Source organism: Astatotilapia calliptera, chromosome 19 (genome assembly GCF_964374335.1).
Source record: "Astatotilapia calliptera chromosome 19, fAstCal68.1, whole genome shotgun sequence".
Taxonomy (NCBI): Eukaryota; Metazoa; Chordata; class Actinopteri; order Cichliformes; family Cichlidae; genus Astatotilapia; species Astatotilapia calliptera.
Genome location: NC_137440.1, coordinates 7,830,031 through 7,848,378, shown reverse-complemented (window position 1 = coordinate 7,848,378; position 18,348 = coordinate 7,830,031). Strand labels below are relative to the sequence as shown.

General features: G+C 42.9%; 1 protein-coding gene across 4 annotated transcripts in view; it reads right to left on the bottom strand.

The window, feature by feature from the left end:
• Positions 1 to 18,348, bottom strand: part of atrn (attractin) — a 127,451-nt gene that overhangs the window by 92,170 nt on the left and 16,933 nt on the right. For all 4 annotated transcript variants that reach the window (XM_026151857.2, XM_080293788.1, XM_026151858.2 and 1 more), the window contains exons 5-12: positions 15,381 to 15,577; positions 12,628 to 12,796; positions 11,125 to 11,215; positions 9,915 to 10,164; positions 9,368 to 9,551; positions 8,384 to 8,538; positions 4,497 to 4,581; positions 2,337 to 2,557 (exon numbers count right to left, since the gene is read on the bottom strand). In XM_026151857.2, the coding sequence (XP_026007642.1) occupies positions 2,337 to 2,557; positions 4,497 to 4,581; positions 8,384 to 8,538; positions 9,368 to 9,551; positions 9,915 to 10,164; positions 11,125 to 11,215; positions 12,628 to 12,796; positions 15,381 to 15,577 (1,352 nt within the window). The remainder of the gene's footprint in view (positions 1 to 2,336; positions 2,558 to 4,496; positions 4,582 to 8,383; positions 8,539 to 9,367; positions 9,552 to 9,914; positions 10,165 to 11,124; positions 11,216 to 12,627; positions 12,797 to 15,380; positions 15,578 to 18,348) is intronic.

The following is an 18,348-nucleotide window of genomic DNA, read 5'->3' as shown; positions in this document are numbered from 1 at the left end:
GTTCAAAAGTCAAAGCAACCAGTAACTCTGTTTCTGCCATTAACCACAGCTCAGTCAAAACATTTGCCGTCTCTTTCGGGGTATCCAGTGTTGACTGCCAGATCGCATCCCTTGTATTTAATGTGCCGGAAAGAGATGCCATGGAGCGGTTTCCATCTGCCAGCACTGCTGTAGAAGCAAGACCGGAAAATAAGACAGCCGTGCCGAGGAGAAAGACTGATGTTTCTGGGTTTTCCTCTTTGTGTGACAACTGACAAACAAACGGAAGACAACTCTCAACAGGAACCAGAGAGAGAAGGCTGGACTGTCCTTCGTGATTACCTCACTGACACGCACGCTCACAAGTAAGAAATTGTGTGTGGGTGCATCAGTGTCATGAGTGTTAGCGTTGGGGGATGTTTATAATTAGAAATCAAAATGTAATAAAACCTCAATGCAATTAAAAACCAAACAAACACATTTGCACATCACACAAAATGTAAACAAAAACAGAATCCAGGATTTTATTTGGTAGAGAAAACAGAAACCATAATGAGTGTTGAAATTGGGAAAATGTACTACTATATTAGCTAATTTTGAGCAGCAATACATCTTTAAAAAGTTGGAACGGAGGCAAAAGAAAAAAAAAAAAAAAAGACTGGTAAAAAGTAAAAGTAAAAAAGTAAGTGGTCCTAAAATGAAACAGCCGGTGGGACCTTTTGCAACTAATTAATTGAATTAGCACCAGGTCAATTCCTGTTTTTACTGCCAGAGTTTCTCAGAAGGTGGGCAGAGGTTCTCCAATTAGCAAAAAACTGTCAACAACAATCAGAATGTTCTCAACATAAGATGGTGAAGTCCTTGAATATCTCATCATCTACATAGTATGCTTGCACTAGTGCACCAGTGGCCAGTCGTGCTCCTGTATGCATTTCCCCCAGCGGAAATAATATCTCCAGTTCTAGAGAGAGTGTGTCGACAGCAGCTCTCTCTGATTCTAGTGGCCCCTTGATGGATGTGGATATAATGAGTCTTTTAGCACCAAGGCCTTGGCAGTTTCATCTCTGAAGGGACCTCCTCTCTCAGGTGGGAGGAGAAGTGGTTCATCCGCGCCCGGATCTGGCGCCTTCATGCTTACCTGCTGAGAGGTCTAATGTGATAGATAAGCAAGCATAGTAGCAACAATCTAGGGCCTCAACCAGACCTTCAAGCAATGGTGCTAGGACCGGCGCAATCCTCCATTCCAGTGGTCTATTCTGGATATTTTGACATTGCTGCAGGAGATTCAGCAATATCTGCTCATCTTATTGGTTTTGATTGGGTTGCACATCTCCTTGTCATAAGTTTTTGTAAAAGGGTTTGCCGCCCGAGACCCGTGGTTAGGTTCAGTGTCCCTGCATGGGTCTTTGGTGCTGGAGCCCCCTTGTAGACCCCTTTGAACCCACCGAGTCCATGTATACAAAATTTCTTTCATATAAGACTGCACTGGTTCTCCCATTGGCTTCTGAAAAGCGAGTAGGTGACCTTCACGCTCTGTCTGTGCATCCCTCCTGCACACAGTTCTCTCCTGATGGCCTCAGGGTCGTATTGTACCCGAATGCGGCATGTTTACCCAAGGTCATTCCTGCATCTTATAGCTCAATGGAATTTGAGCATCTGAGCTTTTGCTCCTCTTCTTTTGCATCTAAGAAGCAGAAGAGGATGCACGTGTGCTATGTACAAACATTAAGAGCACTCAGAATGTGCTTTTATGAGACCAGTTGTCTGCTTCGCTAATCCGACTACAGGTAGACCCCCCTGTTTAAACAGAGGCTGCCCCACTGGATTATAGAAGCTATCTCACTGGCATACAGCACCAAGGATCCCGCTTTGTCCCGCTTCTTTGTGCTGGGTCTACTGCACACTGGTGATGCTGGTGGTCCGACTCCAGTTTGATGGCTGCTCTATGGGGGTGCATATATATGTTCCATACTTATGTGTTGCACCTCATTCCTCTCCTTCAGGGAACAGAAGTTATAGGTATAACTGTTTGTTTCTGGATGATGCATGAGGGCCATATTTTCCACATTCCAAAACTTACCACACATACACAAACACGCACAAGCACACACAGAGGAAAACACCCAGGTGACATATTTTTTCGCTCATTTTCCCTCTTTGATGTGAGGAACTGTGTTGGCAGCCCATGACAAACAAGCAGTTTCTGGCAGCGTATGCATCTCATCGGACATCAGTGAAGCGAATGCAGATGAGTTCCGCACACACTGAAGGAAAGCATCGAGAACCCCAAATTATCTTGGATTAGCTTCACGTGTCACGTCCGTGCGGCATTTCAATGCAACTGCAGCGTCACCTACATGATCTCGTGTTGCAGGAGGGCTGCTGCTGCTGTTCAGTGCCGATAACGTCGCTTTCCCAAGGCAGACAGGCCTCCTGGGTGGCGTTCCACACGCAGTGAATTCCTGGCCAGGCCTGGCTGCAGGACGTCGGGCTGGAAAAGGCCGAGCAGCTGGGCGAGGTGTACGTGAGGACATCGCGGAGCAGTAGACTGTTAAAGCCACCGAACACGTACATAACGCTGCAGGAGAACACAAGAAAAGAATTAGAGGACTACAGGTGAAATAGATGTTAGGAGGGAAGGGATTCAGGAAGTAAGACAAGTGAATTTCCTCCCTACTATTTTGCCCAATTTCAACCCTTTTTGCACACTCTAAGTGATCCTCCTCTTCTCTGGGCTTCAACCTGCCTCTTAAGTCTGCTAAATCCCCAACAAGCGCTCTCTTCCTGTGCAGATGGACCTGACAGGACCCCCTACTGTGCGCGTGTTAGAGTGCATTTTGATGATGGGTCCAGGTCGTTTCTGAACATGTTTCTCCACTGGCCTATGTTCAGCTACTGGGATTACTCTGCGAGCGTGGGCCTAAGCGTATGCATGCTCTCAGACTCATCCACCAATTACCCATTCACAGGCTGCCCGGCCGGGTAGATGGGTAATTTGCACAAGTCTGATCAAAAGCCACCCCCACTCCACTGGATCGTGGAGGGCACACTTCAAACTGCACGCTGAGGACATCCTGCTGAGTGCCTAGATCGGGAGGAGGAGAACATGGTAGTCTTGCAGGGGACTACATCAGTTAACCACTTTCTTTTCTTCTCATTTAAAAGATGTGAGTCATTGTAGAGAAAAAGTCTTACGGATAGTGAAAGCGTGTGTTTTCCCTCCCAATCATTTTCTTTCAAAAATATTATGAAAACTGTTTTTTTAACAGAGAATTTAAAGAAACTGAGATAGCAAGACACAGTTCAAAGGAAAGACTGTGCCAGGTTTTTTTGGGGGGGCCTGAAAGCAAATGCAGATCCTTTACTTTAAAGTTCAGACCAAAGGATGCTTGGAGAGTTTTGCTGTAGTACTTAAGTTAATGTGGAGCAGGTACATCAGTCTCTGTCTTCAATATAACAACTCAAACCTGACATTAAGGACTACAGCAGTAGAGCCTGTTTTTTTAAACCTTATTACGGCTTCCCGTAAACTTGCTTATCGTCATTTAATACATTTTTAAAAAATACCGCTCAGTTCAACTGCTGTGAACTTTTGATTGCGCTGAACTCGAACAGTTAATGAATGCATGAACAAACTTTGAACTGCTCCCAAGGAAGTGGAGTCATGAGTAATATAAGGACTGCCCCAAACAGGGGTAGTGATTAATGTTAATATTTAATGTCTTCTATACAACAGGATGTATAATTTAATATGGATCGCAGCGTCTTGCTCTGCTGGCAGAGCAGATCATATTTAGTGATGACTCATCGCTTCTGCTCGCAGCACCATCCCCATCACAATCTATTCATATTGCAGACTGATAATGAAATGTCATGTATGGATCCACACAGCTTTTCCCAAGGCAACAAGGGTTTGATTTTTCCCTGTGATGCATTGTTTGCTCGTTTTCCTTTGCTTCAAGTGTTTCCCCTTTGTCCCCGCTCTGTGCTGCCATAGTGCAAGACCATTTCCTTATGCTACACCATAAATTCAACACAATTTAAGAAGCAACAATAACCCCACGTGTGTTGCAATTGTCCCCTATCAAGCAAAGGACGTGTATTTGAAGGGTTTAAGCCAACAAAGGAACTCTGAGGACTCCCTTTTATCAAAAAGTCTGCTGCCAATACTTGAAAATCTCTTGTTCTGTTCTCAACTGTCACTCTGAATGCCAAAGCATCCATTCATGAATTCAGCTTCTCTTTCTTAACAATCCTTTTTAATCGTTTTTCGACAACAAACGGCAGCTTTCTACGTTTTTGCGTTCCTCATTTCCTCTCTGCTGATGTTTTGTGGTTGTTCCATCATCCATCTAACAAGTCCACAGCGATCATAAATAAAACAAACAGGAAAGGAATGGAGTGAAGAAGAAAAATCATACAGGAGCTCATGTTTAATGAGATTCATATATGTACTGCAGAGGATTTTCCACTTTTAATCCGGTGAGTTTTCAATTACGTAATTAATTAAAGATTACCCATCACTGAAGATTGCAGAGTGTCCGAAGCGGTTGACATCGTGGTACAGGTCCGGTCGAGGTAAGACTGTCCACTCATCACACGCTGCAATGAAAAGAAGACAGAAGTTAAACCCTTCACCTGCTCCCACTCGTTATAACATACATGTCTTCAGCTGTGGCAAACTCCGCTGACACGCTCTGGGTGGTTAGCGAGGCTCATCTTCTCGTGTCAGACAAGCTAATGGCCGAAGTGACTGAGACACTGATCACAGGTAGTGGAATGCCATAGCTGAATGTAAAGGCAGGTAAAAGGTGCAGAAGGGGACAGAGAGTCAGTGATGGTTTTGTTTGACCCACATAAGCAGACGTAAGTGACCAATTTCCAACAGTCTGATGGTTCAAACGAAGTCTGAACTGGTATCCCTGGATTTGACTTGCATGTCTCTAAGCCTGGCCTTTCCATTTTTGGTGGTGGAAACTGCAATAGGGTGTTTTGAACCTGCGACACACTAACAAGTTATTCTGGGTCCTTTCTGCAATTTGCAGGTGGAAGAATTCACAATCTGTTAAACGATTAGGCTCTCAGAAAGCTTCAGACCCACAGATTTTGCATATTCATATGCAGATCTGTCAGTCTGAAGTTACACATATGGATGTTGTTATCCGAACTAGTGCTACCCAACTTGTTTGTCTAGTAACTAATAAAATGAAGCAAAGGAGAAATGTTTCTATTCTTACTGCAACTTACCTACAGTTTGAAATTCAGCCACTGGAAAGCCGCCGTGATGTCATGACCTCTAAATTTCTATATTGGTGTTTAGCAGGTAAATGAATAACTGAATGGTTTGATTCCTTTATGTTTGTTTTAATGGAAAGCAGCAGCAGTATGTGCAGCTATAAAATCTTAATGGAAAAAAAAGAATGAGCTTGAAAGTCAAAGCCTAAAGAAGCCAGCACAGTGACTGTGGTAAATCACATTCACACGGTACAATGCAGTGCAAGTCATCATAGTCTCCCAGAGGAGATGGACGGACATCTGTGAGAGCTCCACGTTCACGAGCAGACAGTGCCCTCTGGTGTCAGAGGATGGCACTGCAGCTGGTGTGGTGCATTGCCCCTCACGGTGGTTATTTTACAACACGATTTACCAATGTCAGGACAGTGGACAGCTCTTGAATTCTATGCTCTAATTGAGTTCAGCTTGTTAAGGAGAGACAATTAGTTCTCGGTGCGGGGCCATCTTGACTCTAATTACCACTGCGGCTGCTGACACCGACCCTACAGCTGGCTGGTGCTGGAGTAATATAGTGAGCTAGTACTTTCAGTCCAATTACAAAATCATAGAGAGGATGAGGAGTGGCAGGCAGAGGTCAGAAACAAAGAGGGGAGGGGTTGGTGGGCTTAAAGTTTATTAAATCTAAAAGTTTGGCTCGAATAATCTCTGGGGAAATCCCAAAAACAATTTGTCGCCAGGGTCAGATGAGCTAGTCTCATTTCGCCAGGCAAGACACAGCATGCGGTAACTTAAACATATGTGGCACATGTTGCCTCATCATCCGTTCTTCATACCACAAAGGGATGTCTTAGTCCGAACCTGCAATTCTCGAGAACAAAAGCTGTGAGAGATCGGAGGACGTGTGTGTGTGTGTCTGTGTGTGTGCCCCTGAGAGATAGTTTCACTGCTTGTCAATCATGATGGAAATGACACAGCAAACCCACACATGTCCCGGGGCAATTTTCTGCCTCCGGGGAATTCTCCCATCCGGAGAGAGTGAAGTCTCTCATTAATGAGCAGCTTGCGACGGCACTGCGGAAGGAGGCAGACTCAATTTATGACAACGTTTATAGGCAGTTAACAGAATGAGGAAGCCGGGATGGTTTGTGACAAAGCTGTGTTAGCTTACATTAGGACAAAGAGGAGAACTTGAAACAGGATTATAATTAGTTCTCAAAAATCAACTCTGATCTCAGTATTTTACTTGTAAAAGGAAAGAAATCTGATTTTCTACTCTGCCAGCAGTCTGCACAGGGGCTCTGCTGTCAAGTAATAATTTACAAACCTAAGGTATCCCGAAGAATTGCAACATAGCATTCAGGAAAGAGACTGCATGAATAAACACGAATAAATATAGTTTATGTCCCCAAAGCTATGAGTAGGAATGCCCACCCTGCTTTACAGACACCCTGAAATCCTCACAGAGCAGCTTGGAGGGGAAGGTCCATAAAATTGAACTTGCTAGTTTTCAACCCTGAAGCCCAGGTTTTCCTTTATGTCACTAATTTGTATGAGAAGTGCACATCAGACACACTAATTAAAAATTGATTTAATATCATAACTCCCTCACAGCAGGTAGGTTGGAGCAGCAGGCCCCAGCCTTTGCATCACGGACCGGTTTAATGTCAGACAATGTTTTCACTGACCGGCCTTTAAGGTGTCGCGGATAAATACAACAAAATAAAATGATACGACCAAGACAAAAACTGTGGTATTTTGTAAATATAATATTAAACGCAAATTCACTGTATAATTGTGTAACTTTATTAGCAGCGTCCTCCTGAAATGCACCAACAACATTGAGAGTAACGTCCTCCTCTCTCTTGTCGCTATGGTATCACGTAAATATTTCTTTCAAAATAATACACAAAGACCCAGGGAAACAGAGTTAGTGATGAAAACCCTGAGAACCATAAATTTCACACCCAAGCCTCAACTCTCGCAGCGAAGTACCAAACGACTCCGTCCCCAGCCCCCGGGTCCGGGGCTGCGGACCGCTGGGTTAGAGGATTGGATCTTACTGGGGGCGACTTCCCGTTTTGTCCGGGAAAGCCCTTAAAGCCACTCAAGAGGAGTGGCTCTTTTTTTGCAACACGAACTGCAGTAAACACCTTTGTGTGCCTTCCAGTATGACTGCGTCTGAGAAAAATCCCAGACGACAATTAACTACATATGTCAGGTGTTTAAGAAAACACAAAACAAAACCTGCTCGTGCTCACCCTTCCAGGGGCGGGGCTAACACCACAGACTTCCTAATACCGTCATGTTGAAATGAGCAAAAGGAAAGAGCTAGAAGCTTCCAAATACTTAGGCGATATTATTTCAAAAGCCCGAACTTCAAGAAACAAACTAACTGTCTGGGCAAACGGACAAAGTTTGCATCCCTAGCCAAGGCAAATTCCCAATTTTCACCTTTTAAAGATGATCCAGAGCCACATCAAAACTTTATGGATCGTTTCTTTTTTTCCCCTTCTTCCTATGCTCCCCCTTTGCAGGTAGTTTTAATGAAATATCGTTTGCAGTTTTTGATCTTGCTGACAAACAAAGAGTGCGTATCGCGTACTTCTGCCAGAGCTCTCGCCTTAGCGGAGGAGTAATTCCAAGCGCCAACTCATTCGACTGGTAATTTAAAGCAAAGTGTTTCTTCTGAAACGGTGAAAATCAAAAGCTATCTGGAGGAACAATAAATATTTTGAAATCAAAACCCCACAGGATTCAGCTTTTCCAAAGCATTAAGAATTATGAAGAACAGGATTGTTATGCACATAAATAAAGTGAGAAGTCAAAAAGCACCTTCACTCTCTCAGTTAGCTTTAATTTCTCTCTTTTTATACCAAGATCCAGCATAATAATACTAGTGTGAATATGATAAAAACACCACAGTGCTGGAAAGCTTAACAACATCTCGTTATGAGTATTTATTTATTATTTTATTCCAGTTATGAATAGAAGATGCGTTTTTATTGAGTCTGCAAGTTGCAAAAATCTGACCTTCTGTTGCTCCAGTGGAGCTTCCTAGTGACAACAAGAAGCCTGCCGCTGTACTAAGCAGCTCTCAGGTGTGAATGCATGTAGATGGGTGTAAGCAAAGAGCCTTAGTGAAAGGAAAAAGTCTGTGTGTGTTACTGACCTAAATTGTAGGCCAAGAAGTCCGATGAGAAGCACTTGGCGCCGTGGCTCATGGAGGTGTCGTTGTGGGTATTTCCACCAAACACCAGCATCATCCCACTAACCATCACTGCTGTGTGGAGGTACCGGAAGAAGCCGCTGTCTCTCAGAATGGTCCTGCACAGCCACAGTTTGGATTGTTGTTAAGCACTTGAACGCCACACGGCCCTTATTTTCAGAGCACCAGCGAGTTTCATTTTAAAATGTCGTCACGTGAACGCTTTTTGTAACTCAAGAGAGTTAAGTTTGTTTTCCTTACACATGCAAACTTTGCCTTAAGTACTGAATGTTGAACCTTGGCTTGTTCAAAGATGCTTCATCCGCAGAGTGCAACCTCCTGCCATTAGCAGAGGTTTAGACATGTGAAGGCTGCGCGGCACTTCTGTGACTAATTCTATCAAAATAAGGCGAAATCTCTGCAAGGTCAAAGTGCTGATTACCAAAATAGTTTTTACAAAGGTATCAGCTGAAGAAAAAGGGAAGTCAGTAAAAGAAGGCAGTGCATTTAAGTTATTACTGTAATGTAAATGGCATTTAAGTACCTGTATATCCTTACAGTGAAAGGTTTGGAAAGTGATAATTAAAAATAATTTGGGGGCTTATCAGGTCGACATATTTTCCGCAGTTGCTGGCCAGCTCCACACGTGTTCACGCTACTTAAAAAACTTTTGCGGTACAGCGTGCACATAGGCAGGACACGTCATGCACATTTGCTAGCTGTAAATGCTCCAGACTGCTACCTGGGATTTTCACACACCCACACATTCACATCATGCCGACTTTGTACTCAGGAGGTTGTAGTTTGACTGCATATTTTCGATCCAACTGCTTGCACTCTCGCACGTAACTGTGCTGGGTATGATCAGAGGTGCAGTACATGTGTGAAAACCCTGCTACTGTAGCATTTAAGCAAGCATATTTCATAACAAAACAGAAAATCTCTCACCATTTCCTCTTGCCCACATCAAACTTGTAAAGGTCTCCTGCTAGGCCATACTTGTTGGCGCTGAAGGCTTTGTAGCCTCCGTGGATGTAGATGGCTCTGGTGCTGGGGTCAAACACACTGCTGTGGCCATAGCCCCCCTGGACCAGGGCACCATCTGTGGACACGATGCTCCATGTGTTCTTGGCTGGAGGGTCACATAATAGGATTTTACTGGACAATTAAAATCTAAATTCAAGTTTTCACAATGTAATGAAATACTCAAATACAAGAGTTTTTACTAGAGATCATTACTGCTGGGCTTTGCAGTGTGTGAAAGACGTAGCAGACTGCCATCACTTCTTATTGCTGTTAGCTCAGGTAAAGATAACATCCAAGTTTAAAATGTGCTCGTCCATCAGCCACAGCCGCAATTGAATTCACCCAGTTTTCTCAGGCAGATTGCGTCTCAGATGACGACGAGACCTCTTAAGCATCTTCACTTTCTTTTCATAAACATGTATATTTTTAGTTTAGTTTGACCACATTCTCACAAGTGCCTAAAACCTACCAATGTTGTACTCTTGCACCTGGCTGATGTAACCGTACAGAGGACAGTGCCCGAACAGAACTAGCATGACGGGACCGTCCCCCTCGTGGACAGGAGGCACAATGTGGGCAGAGTGTCCCACCACGGCGTACTGCTCCTTGGCCCTGGGGCTTAAAAGGACCCAGGTCTGATTCTGGATGTGGAAAACCCACAGCTGGCTCGAGACATTTCCTGTAGCATCGATCTTTCCGCCATACATGTAGATCTTACCCTGGAGGGAACAAAGAGTGAAGCAGGATTATATGCACACTCCAAAGACTTTTTGCAGAATTTTGCTAACAAATTAAGTTAAACTTTCTTATAATTCACTGGAATAACTCACGGCAACAACACTACAGAGTCTGTATCGCTTGCATGTTACATATAAGAAGAATTATTATAATCCAGCAAATTGATGACTATTTTCATGTCTTGTTTGATATAACAAAAATAACAATACGCCTACTGCTGTTTCGCCTTCTCCTATGAATAAGCTGAAGATGGCCTGGAGGTCACACAGAATAATGGCTCTTCAAATTAAGAGCAGGCCATTTGACAGTGTTGGCTCCAGACTAAAAGTAGACATGATGAACATTTACGTAGGTGCAGCCAAGTTGGGAATTTTATTTTAATGCAGGAGCCAGTTTAGCTCAACCATATGACACGTGGCCATGTTCAAGTCCGGCTTATGGCCCTTTGCTGTGTGTCTTCCACTTCTCTCTCTCCCCACCTACCAATCTGTATTCACTGTTTTATTATCACATAAAGGCCAAAACATTTTTTTTTTTTAAATGCATCATATAATTTTAACGAAACAGACCTTTTGAGGCATCATGTGCAGTTTTCTATAAATCCGTTATGAGTAATGTCCTGAGAGTATGACGTCATGGTACATGACGTGTAAATTAAAATGATTTAAATTCTGTTTGTTAATCATCAATGGACCTCCTCCTCTTGTTATTATTCCACCAGAAATCCCTAAAAGTCTTTTTGCAGAGAGTAAACTGCCTCATTTCTGCATAAAAACACCCTGAGATTTATTTATATCCAAGCTGCAGATAACAAAAGGTTATCTAAAAGGCATAAAGAAAGAATAGGGAGGTTGTAAGATTTGTAAAATGCACCGCAGTACGAAGATGTAGTTAAGAGCATACACTCACTTTGTGCTTTCAACGACTTTAGCTTCACATACCTCGTGCAGGGCTAGCGAGTGGCCGTATCGTGGCGTGACAGTGTTGACGGAGGGGTCGAGGCTCATCCATGTCTTGCTGCTGACGTTATACCTGCAGGAACGAAGAAGCGGCTTTGCTCAGATTTACAGAAGGATTTCCCAGCTCGCTTTAAAATTGTATATGAAAGTGTTCAAAGTCTTTCACAAAGTAACCAAACAAAGCACAGCAAAGATTCTATTAATCACTTGACTCGCTGCATGAGATTATGCATTTAGCTGATTTAAAGTGTGATCGTAAATGCCGGCCCTGCAGCAAACAGTTTAGAGTTACTGCCTCGCTGCTTTTGCCTCTGCCAGCCTTTTAAGTTCCAGTTTTACATCAATCTCTCCTTCTGTTCCTGACTTATGTTGTTGTAGTACTGGCCAAACAATGTTTTTGCAGCACGTAAGGGCATCGCAGCAAGACGGCCTTCGGAATATAAACTGATCGCTTCATTCAATCCCACGATATTTGTTTGGAATCTTGTCACGGTTCGTGACATTTTGAGTTTTGAAGAAACCAAATGTTGAATTCAAATCATTTTTTGTCATATAGAGCCATGTTACAACATCACTTTAAGGGACTTTTACTGTAAAGCAAAGGATATTAGATGAGCAAGCAAACATAAGGCTTCAAGTCTTCACATGTTAACGTGCTTTGATTTAATAAATCTCCAAAATTCGACAGTATTTGAGGAATGTGTGCTTGTTTAGGCAACCTGGTAGTTCAGTGTTTTAGGACCTCTGCTTTGGAAACTCAAGGGTCATAATAAATAAATAATTAAAATAAGATTGCAGCACCTTTGACAGATACCAGTGTATAACAAATATCTGGATCGCCAAGGCCTGACAGTAGGCCAGCAATCAAAGTGGATCTTATGTTCAGGTATAACAGTAAGAAAGCATTGTTACACTGGGTACAAGGTAACTAGTTACACTTAGGGGGATTATATATGTGTTCTAATTCAATTAAATAGGTTGTGCAAGGCGGACAAAATGATCATTTATAGTTTCACATGACCTAAGTTTAGGGAAAAAAAAGACGAAGAAAAAAACCACACCTTGGCTTACAGGCAATCTAATAAACCAAAACTTGAGCCGAGGGCATGTGTGTGATTGTCCTGGGTGGAGTTCAGGGTGATAACTTTGAGCCAGTGCTGTAATTTTATGGTTTTAATTACATGCCGTTTGTGTCCAAGACACACTGTCTGTACGGAGCTGTGTTCTTCTTCATGTCGATTTTCAGGAGGCGGGAAGTCCTGCAGCTTCTTCCTGACAGCCAAGTACAGCTTTAGCCCTCAGTACACTGGGCGTAAGTTTTAAATACTCAAATATTCTCCAAAAAAGACACTGTGTTTGAAAAGAACAAACCCTGCAGTCGCATAGCAACAAGGAGAACCAGTGTCTCGCAGCTCTTTTGGACGAGAGCTGCAGCCAATGCCTACAAATCAAAGCGAAGATGTTCGCTGGGGGGAGTCAACTTACGCTTTGACCATGTGATAGTCGGAGGCATTAAAGACGTAGCCTCCGATGACCCACATGACGCCCAGCTCAACTACAGCCTTGTGGGAAGCCCTGGCCAGCCCGGCCTCGGTGTACTCCTCTCGGCTCCAAAAAGAGGAATTGGCAGGAACCGAGACGGAGCAGTCAGGACCTGAGAGGGGAGGGAAAAACCACAGAGTTAAGGCTCCACAGGAAACTAGCCGATGTAGGAGGCTTGGTTAACTCAGGTCATTCCTTTAATTTCTACTTTTACAGGGACATAAAAAATATGACTGTACTAAAATAAAATCAGCATGAAGCAGGAAGCAGAAAACAAATTTGTTTGCTTGTTTGTTAAAAAGTCTTCACATTAAGAGGATAAAACTTCCAAGGATTTTATTCATTTAGAGCAAAGGAAAAGACATTGGGGACATGCAGAAGAATATATTTTTCCCACATTTACTCCCATCTAGTTATTTATTTGACGGTAACAGTGTGACTGTGCTTTAAAAGAGTTCTCCTTACGTGCTAATTTTTTGCCAAAACCTCTGCTTCAATCTACCTGATTGTCACAGAGCTTTCAAGAAAGAGGTTAAAGCAGGCGTGCTGCCATAAACTAGATCATAAAGTTTTTGGAGTTCAGAAAAACACTGACGTGATGCAGACGCTTTAGCTAATGGTGGAGACTATTCTTTAAGGAAACCATAACTATTAAAGCTTCATTGTTTTCACTGAAATAAATCTTTAAAAAGACAGATGGCTGTGGCCAGAGCTGCCTTCCTCTGTTTATGGACGAGAACAATATAGCCACCATAAACCGGAATCGCTCCTGAATGAAGGGAAAACTTTTCTGGCAAACAGAGACCAGGACAGGAATACAAAGATTGGCCTTTTCCTGTCAATCCTGCAGGCAGCGGCCGGGTCAGAGGGCTCTTTGATGACCCTTTTCATCTACAGTCCGTCCATCCTACCCGATGAGATGAATCCTCATCGGAATAAAACATTTACCAACCATTTAGCGCACATCGCTCTACCCCACAGCACAAACCGGATGTTCACCGCTGGACTAAAAACATTACACATGCGATCGTGTGCCAGGAAAGGAAGTTCTCTGCTTCACTCCGACAATCAAGGTCACTTTACTTGTTCTGCTTTTTGTTCAGCAGCTAAATGAATCCCCAGTAGCTAATATTCTCAAACCTCTTCCTGCAGTGCTTAAATAACAACATTACTTTCACACCACAGTGGCATTTCCATAAATAAAAACAAACACGGTGTTACCACCTTTAAAAACATGTTACTTTTTAAATCTATGAGTCTGTGAAAGAGAGATTAAAGACCGGGGTGGCTTGACTAAACAAGCATCTGTCTCTGCTTTTTGCACTGCCTGGTGTAGAAAATGAGTTAATTTGGAAGCTGGCAGCATAAAGTACACCAAGAGTGCTATTCCTCTGCTAAAACACCATGACAGGGTAATAAAGGCTAAAGAAAAACGCCAGTCTGTTTCTCAACTCCCTCAGCTTTGGTAATTAGATTGTGAGCACACTGCGCTGCTGATATAACTGCGGTTAAATTAAGCCGTTGTCTCTGCTTGTGCAAGGCAGCGCAGTGGAGCTGTTTAAGAACTAACAGAGCGGTTAGAGGGGCCATATGGTCCGACACAAAAAGCATACAGCGGCGTCGGGTCATGACCAAATAAAATAAGTGAATAGTCATGACTCGACCAGAACTATGAGGAAGCTGATCGTGCTAAAAGTTCATTTCAAGTCCATCGGGTGACGGCAGATGGATGCCGTGGGGGCTGCAGAAACCTCAATAACAGCGCGGGATTCTTAAAGCTTAAAGAGGACCCGGTTTGAATCACCAGATAAACAGGCAAAATCTGGACGGATGAAAGAAAACACTCTCTTTGCTAAACCTCCAACTGCTCTGCTGGAGCTGCTCAGTGCTCGACTGCACTGAGGTTTCCTCTAATTTACACTGAGTTTGCTTTTAGAAATCAACACAAAGTCCTGATATTGTTAAAAAAAAAAGGTTAGAAAAATACATAAATCAGAATTAACTGGTACCTTAAAAGTCTCAGCATATAGGCCAAAGACAGTCTTTTCATTACCTATAACAGGCTAAACAACTGTCATGCAGACCAGTGAAACTCTCCTTTCTCACAGTCTGAAGTTTAGCTCAGTATTTAACTAACTATACTACTAAGTATTTAACCAAGAAGTTTAATTACTTTGGTGTAGTAGGAACAGCCATGGGGAAGTCTTTATCCGTCCTTCTCAATATCCAAAGCTGTCCAGTGAACCGGAGTCTTTGGGTCAATTCTGGCCCCTGGGCCTTATGTTTGACACCCCCCGATTTAGGCTAGATATCTCCTTAAAATGTTGATTTATACCGAGACTGTACAAAAACCAGCCTTCTTCAGTTAATGGGGGGGTTGGGTGACCAAAGAGAGAACTCAACAACAATAATCCTGCTGTGATTTGTTCATTAAGATCTAAACACAGTTATTCCCGCTTTTATTAAATGAGTGTGACAGTCTGGGTACCTGATCACACCTGACGGACATACTGTTAAGTTTATTGTCACTGTTCATTGTTGATAGCCAGTCAAAGGCTTATTTTAGTCCCTTGGGAGGATTTGGGTTGTATGAGAAAGCTGAGGCCAACTTGCTGTGGATAGTAACACCAGCAAAGCATATGTGAAGATGAAGTCGCACATCTGCTAAAGTGTTCCCGCCAAGCTGCCAGCCCTACCTTGCCACCCAGCCGTACAGACGCAGGTCTTGTCCTTGCAACTGCCTCTTTCAGGTTCCCCGCAGTCAGCCAGGCAGTACGGGATGTCACAGGCTTCCCCCTTCCAGTAATTTTCGCACTCGCAGTACACAGAAGAAGTGGAGTTCCCCACATGACACTCTCCGTGGCCAGAGCAGTTGTTAGGACAGGTGTTCACTCTTGGAAGGTAGAAAGAGAAGGAAACAGTCAGAGAGAAAAACTGGAATTTCGATCTAAAAACCCTGAATAAAACATCAGGAAACCCTTTCAGCAACTGCATTACTTCTGATTCTGTGGCCTCTGTCTCCACGCTTAAAGCTAAAATATGCAACACCCCCCCCCTCAAGAAAGCAGAATGTATTGTTATTGGCATCGTCCTTCCCTCATCGGGTGGTCAAGCACCTGTCTCAACACTTGCCAGTCATCTCAGAGGGATATCTACACTCAAACAGCACTGAGCTAGAAGCTGAGGCAAAGGAAGTTTCCCCAGGCACTGCAGAGCAGATGGCAAACACACTCAGTCTGCAGTAGAACTGTAACACCGGTGCTCTCAATGTCAAACAGGCTCCTTATATTATAACAGCTCAATGACAGTTTGAGGCAACTCTTCAGTTACATCAAAATATCAATTAGTTAGGAATCAGCACTCACTCCATCCACTAAAAGTAAGCAAGTATCTCATACTGTGGCAGCTGGCTGCTGAGGAATAGACGCAAATGCCTGTCCTGTGGTGCGAGGTATACAGTTATAACTGGATATTAGTATGCATGCTGCATGCCAGTGTATTAACAAATAATGAATGAGAATATAGTTTTAATAAGATAAACATCTGTCTTCATTTGAAGCATTACAGGTGTACACCGAAGCCTAGGGATACCACATTGTGTTGTGTGGCCAGCAGAGGCTTAAACAGATTAAATGCATCTGTACAACACAGCTGCAGATCAGTGAAATAAGCACCAAGCTCCTGCACAAACACCATATCACAAAATGAGACACTACTTAAAACACTGCTCTACTAACTGGAGGAAAAAATATATATATATATATAAATAAAAACAGGAAGACTCGGTCCTAAGCGTAAACAAACAAGTATTACCAATCAAAGGTGGACACAGAGGCATTCGTTTCTTTCCTCCTGCAAACACACTTGTTGAGAGCGATGACACAAAAGGCGCTCGTGATTCTTTCATGTTCCTGCGGTGCCAGATAGTTTGATGTTTCGGCTCCTCCACCTCTCCCAGACACCAAGGGCTGCAGGTGGGGGGGGGGTTGGAAAGGGGGGCACTTTGCTTTCATCCAGCTGTCCTCAGCACAACATCAGTCCCATTGCTATGGCGACTGTAGCAGGGGTCTACTGTGCCATTTACAATTGTTTACAATGTTTAAAGCATTCCCCCCCCCCTTATAAATTTGAAGTTTAGTAATGATGAACCCACATATGGATGTGTTACTTATGCTAAACCTTCTGTCTGGAATAAAAAGAGGCATATATAAGAAGATTTTTGCTTTGTAGACAGAGGCATCCACAATATGAATATCTGTAATGGCTCGTGTCAAACAAGGGGTAAAGAGTAAGGTTAGTCATGAACGTGGATCTAGGGCTGAACGATATATCGCATTTGCGATAATATCGCGACATGATCAAGTGCAATTTTCTAACCGCAAAGGCTGCGATTATACTCTGGACATGTCCAAATTCATGGGCTGCATCCTCCTGAGGCCGCATTTGTAGACCGATTACGTCACAGCGACGTGCCGAAGGCTGTCCAAATTACTACCATACCCCAGAATTCATAGCGCGGCCCAGCCAAACTCCAGTTTCCAGCAATGGCGGCCGCTACTAAGTTTTAAAATTACTCATACTAATCTTTCTGGGTCACAAAATAAACTTTTAACATATTTTCAGGCGAGAAAGTAGTTGTGTAAACATCAAATATCTGCTCGGTTTATCAAGATATCCCATATTTGCAAAAGTGCTTCGACGTTTTCAGAGGCGTCTGCTACCCACCAGCTCGACAGCTAGCCGGGAGCTCGAGGGTTACTGATGCGGCCGAGAACGGCACAACTCCCGGCACATCATTTTCAGATCACCGCGGAGTTTCGCTGCTCGGGTTAAACGTAATATATAAGTCACTTAGACAACCTAAAAATGTTATTGTTGGGCTTTTTTCAGTGTTTTGTTTGTTCGTGAGTAAATCGGTTTGGCTGAGATTAAAGTTATTAGATTAGATAAGATAAAACTTTATTAATCCCCCGGGTGGGTTCCTCCTTGGTTTTCACACAGCTGACTAAACGTCAAACAGAAAACTTATTAAACAGAAGTATGAGACAGTCGAGAATTTACACCAGTGTCTGGTTATATTTTAGATAGCAAGAAGCAGACGGCCGAGTTTATTAAACTCCACCGAGACAGCGGTGACGCTAATCAGAAGGCTAGACCGTCCAATTTCACGCCTTTAAACTTTAAAGGCATGTTTGTGTGTGTGTTTATACAATTGCTATTATGTTTGCACTTTATGTGTAATGTTACTGACTGCAGAGATCAGTAAGATGTGTGTATTTTTTATTTATTAGTTTTATTTATTTAATATTATTTTTTAATTGAATGACTGTCTAGTAGTTCACAGATGTCGAAAAACTGAGTGTGGTAAAGCCACTGATTTTGTTTATGTATATTTCTGCAATCTGCACATTGTACTGACTTTCATTTTAATGTTTACACCAGGGTTCCTTGTCAGCACTTTATGCTCAGATGTTTGTAAGCTAAAAATAAACTATTGTGTATGTTCAAATATACTGTTGTGATTGAAGAAGTTAATTAAAAATGTCAGTCATCAATTCATGCATCACCTCATGTCATCATAACAGAGGTCTGTCTTCCAGGAAAGAACAGTTTAAAATTAATGTAATATAGTATTGGCCATACTATATGATGTATTGCTTGTCT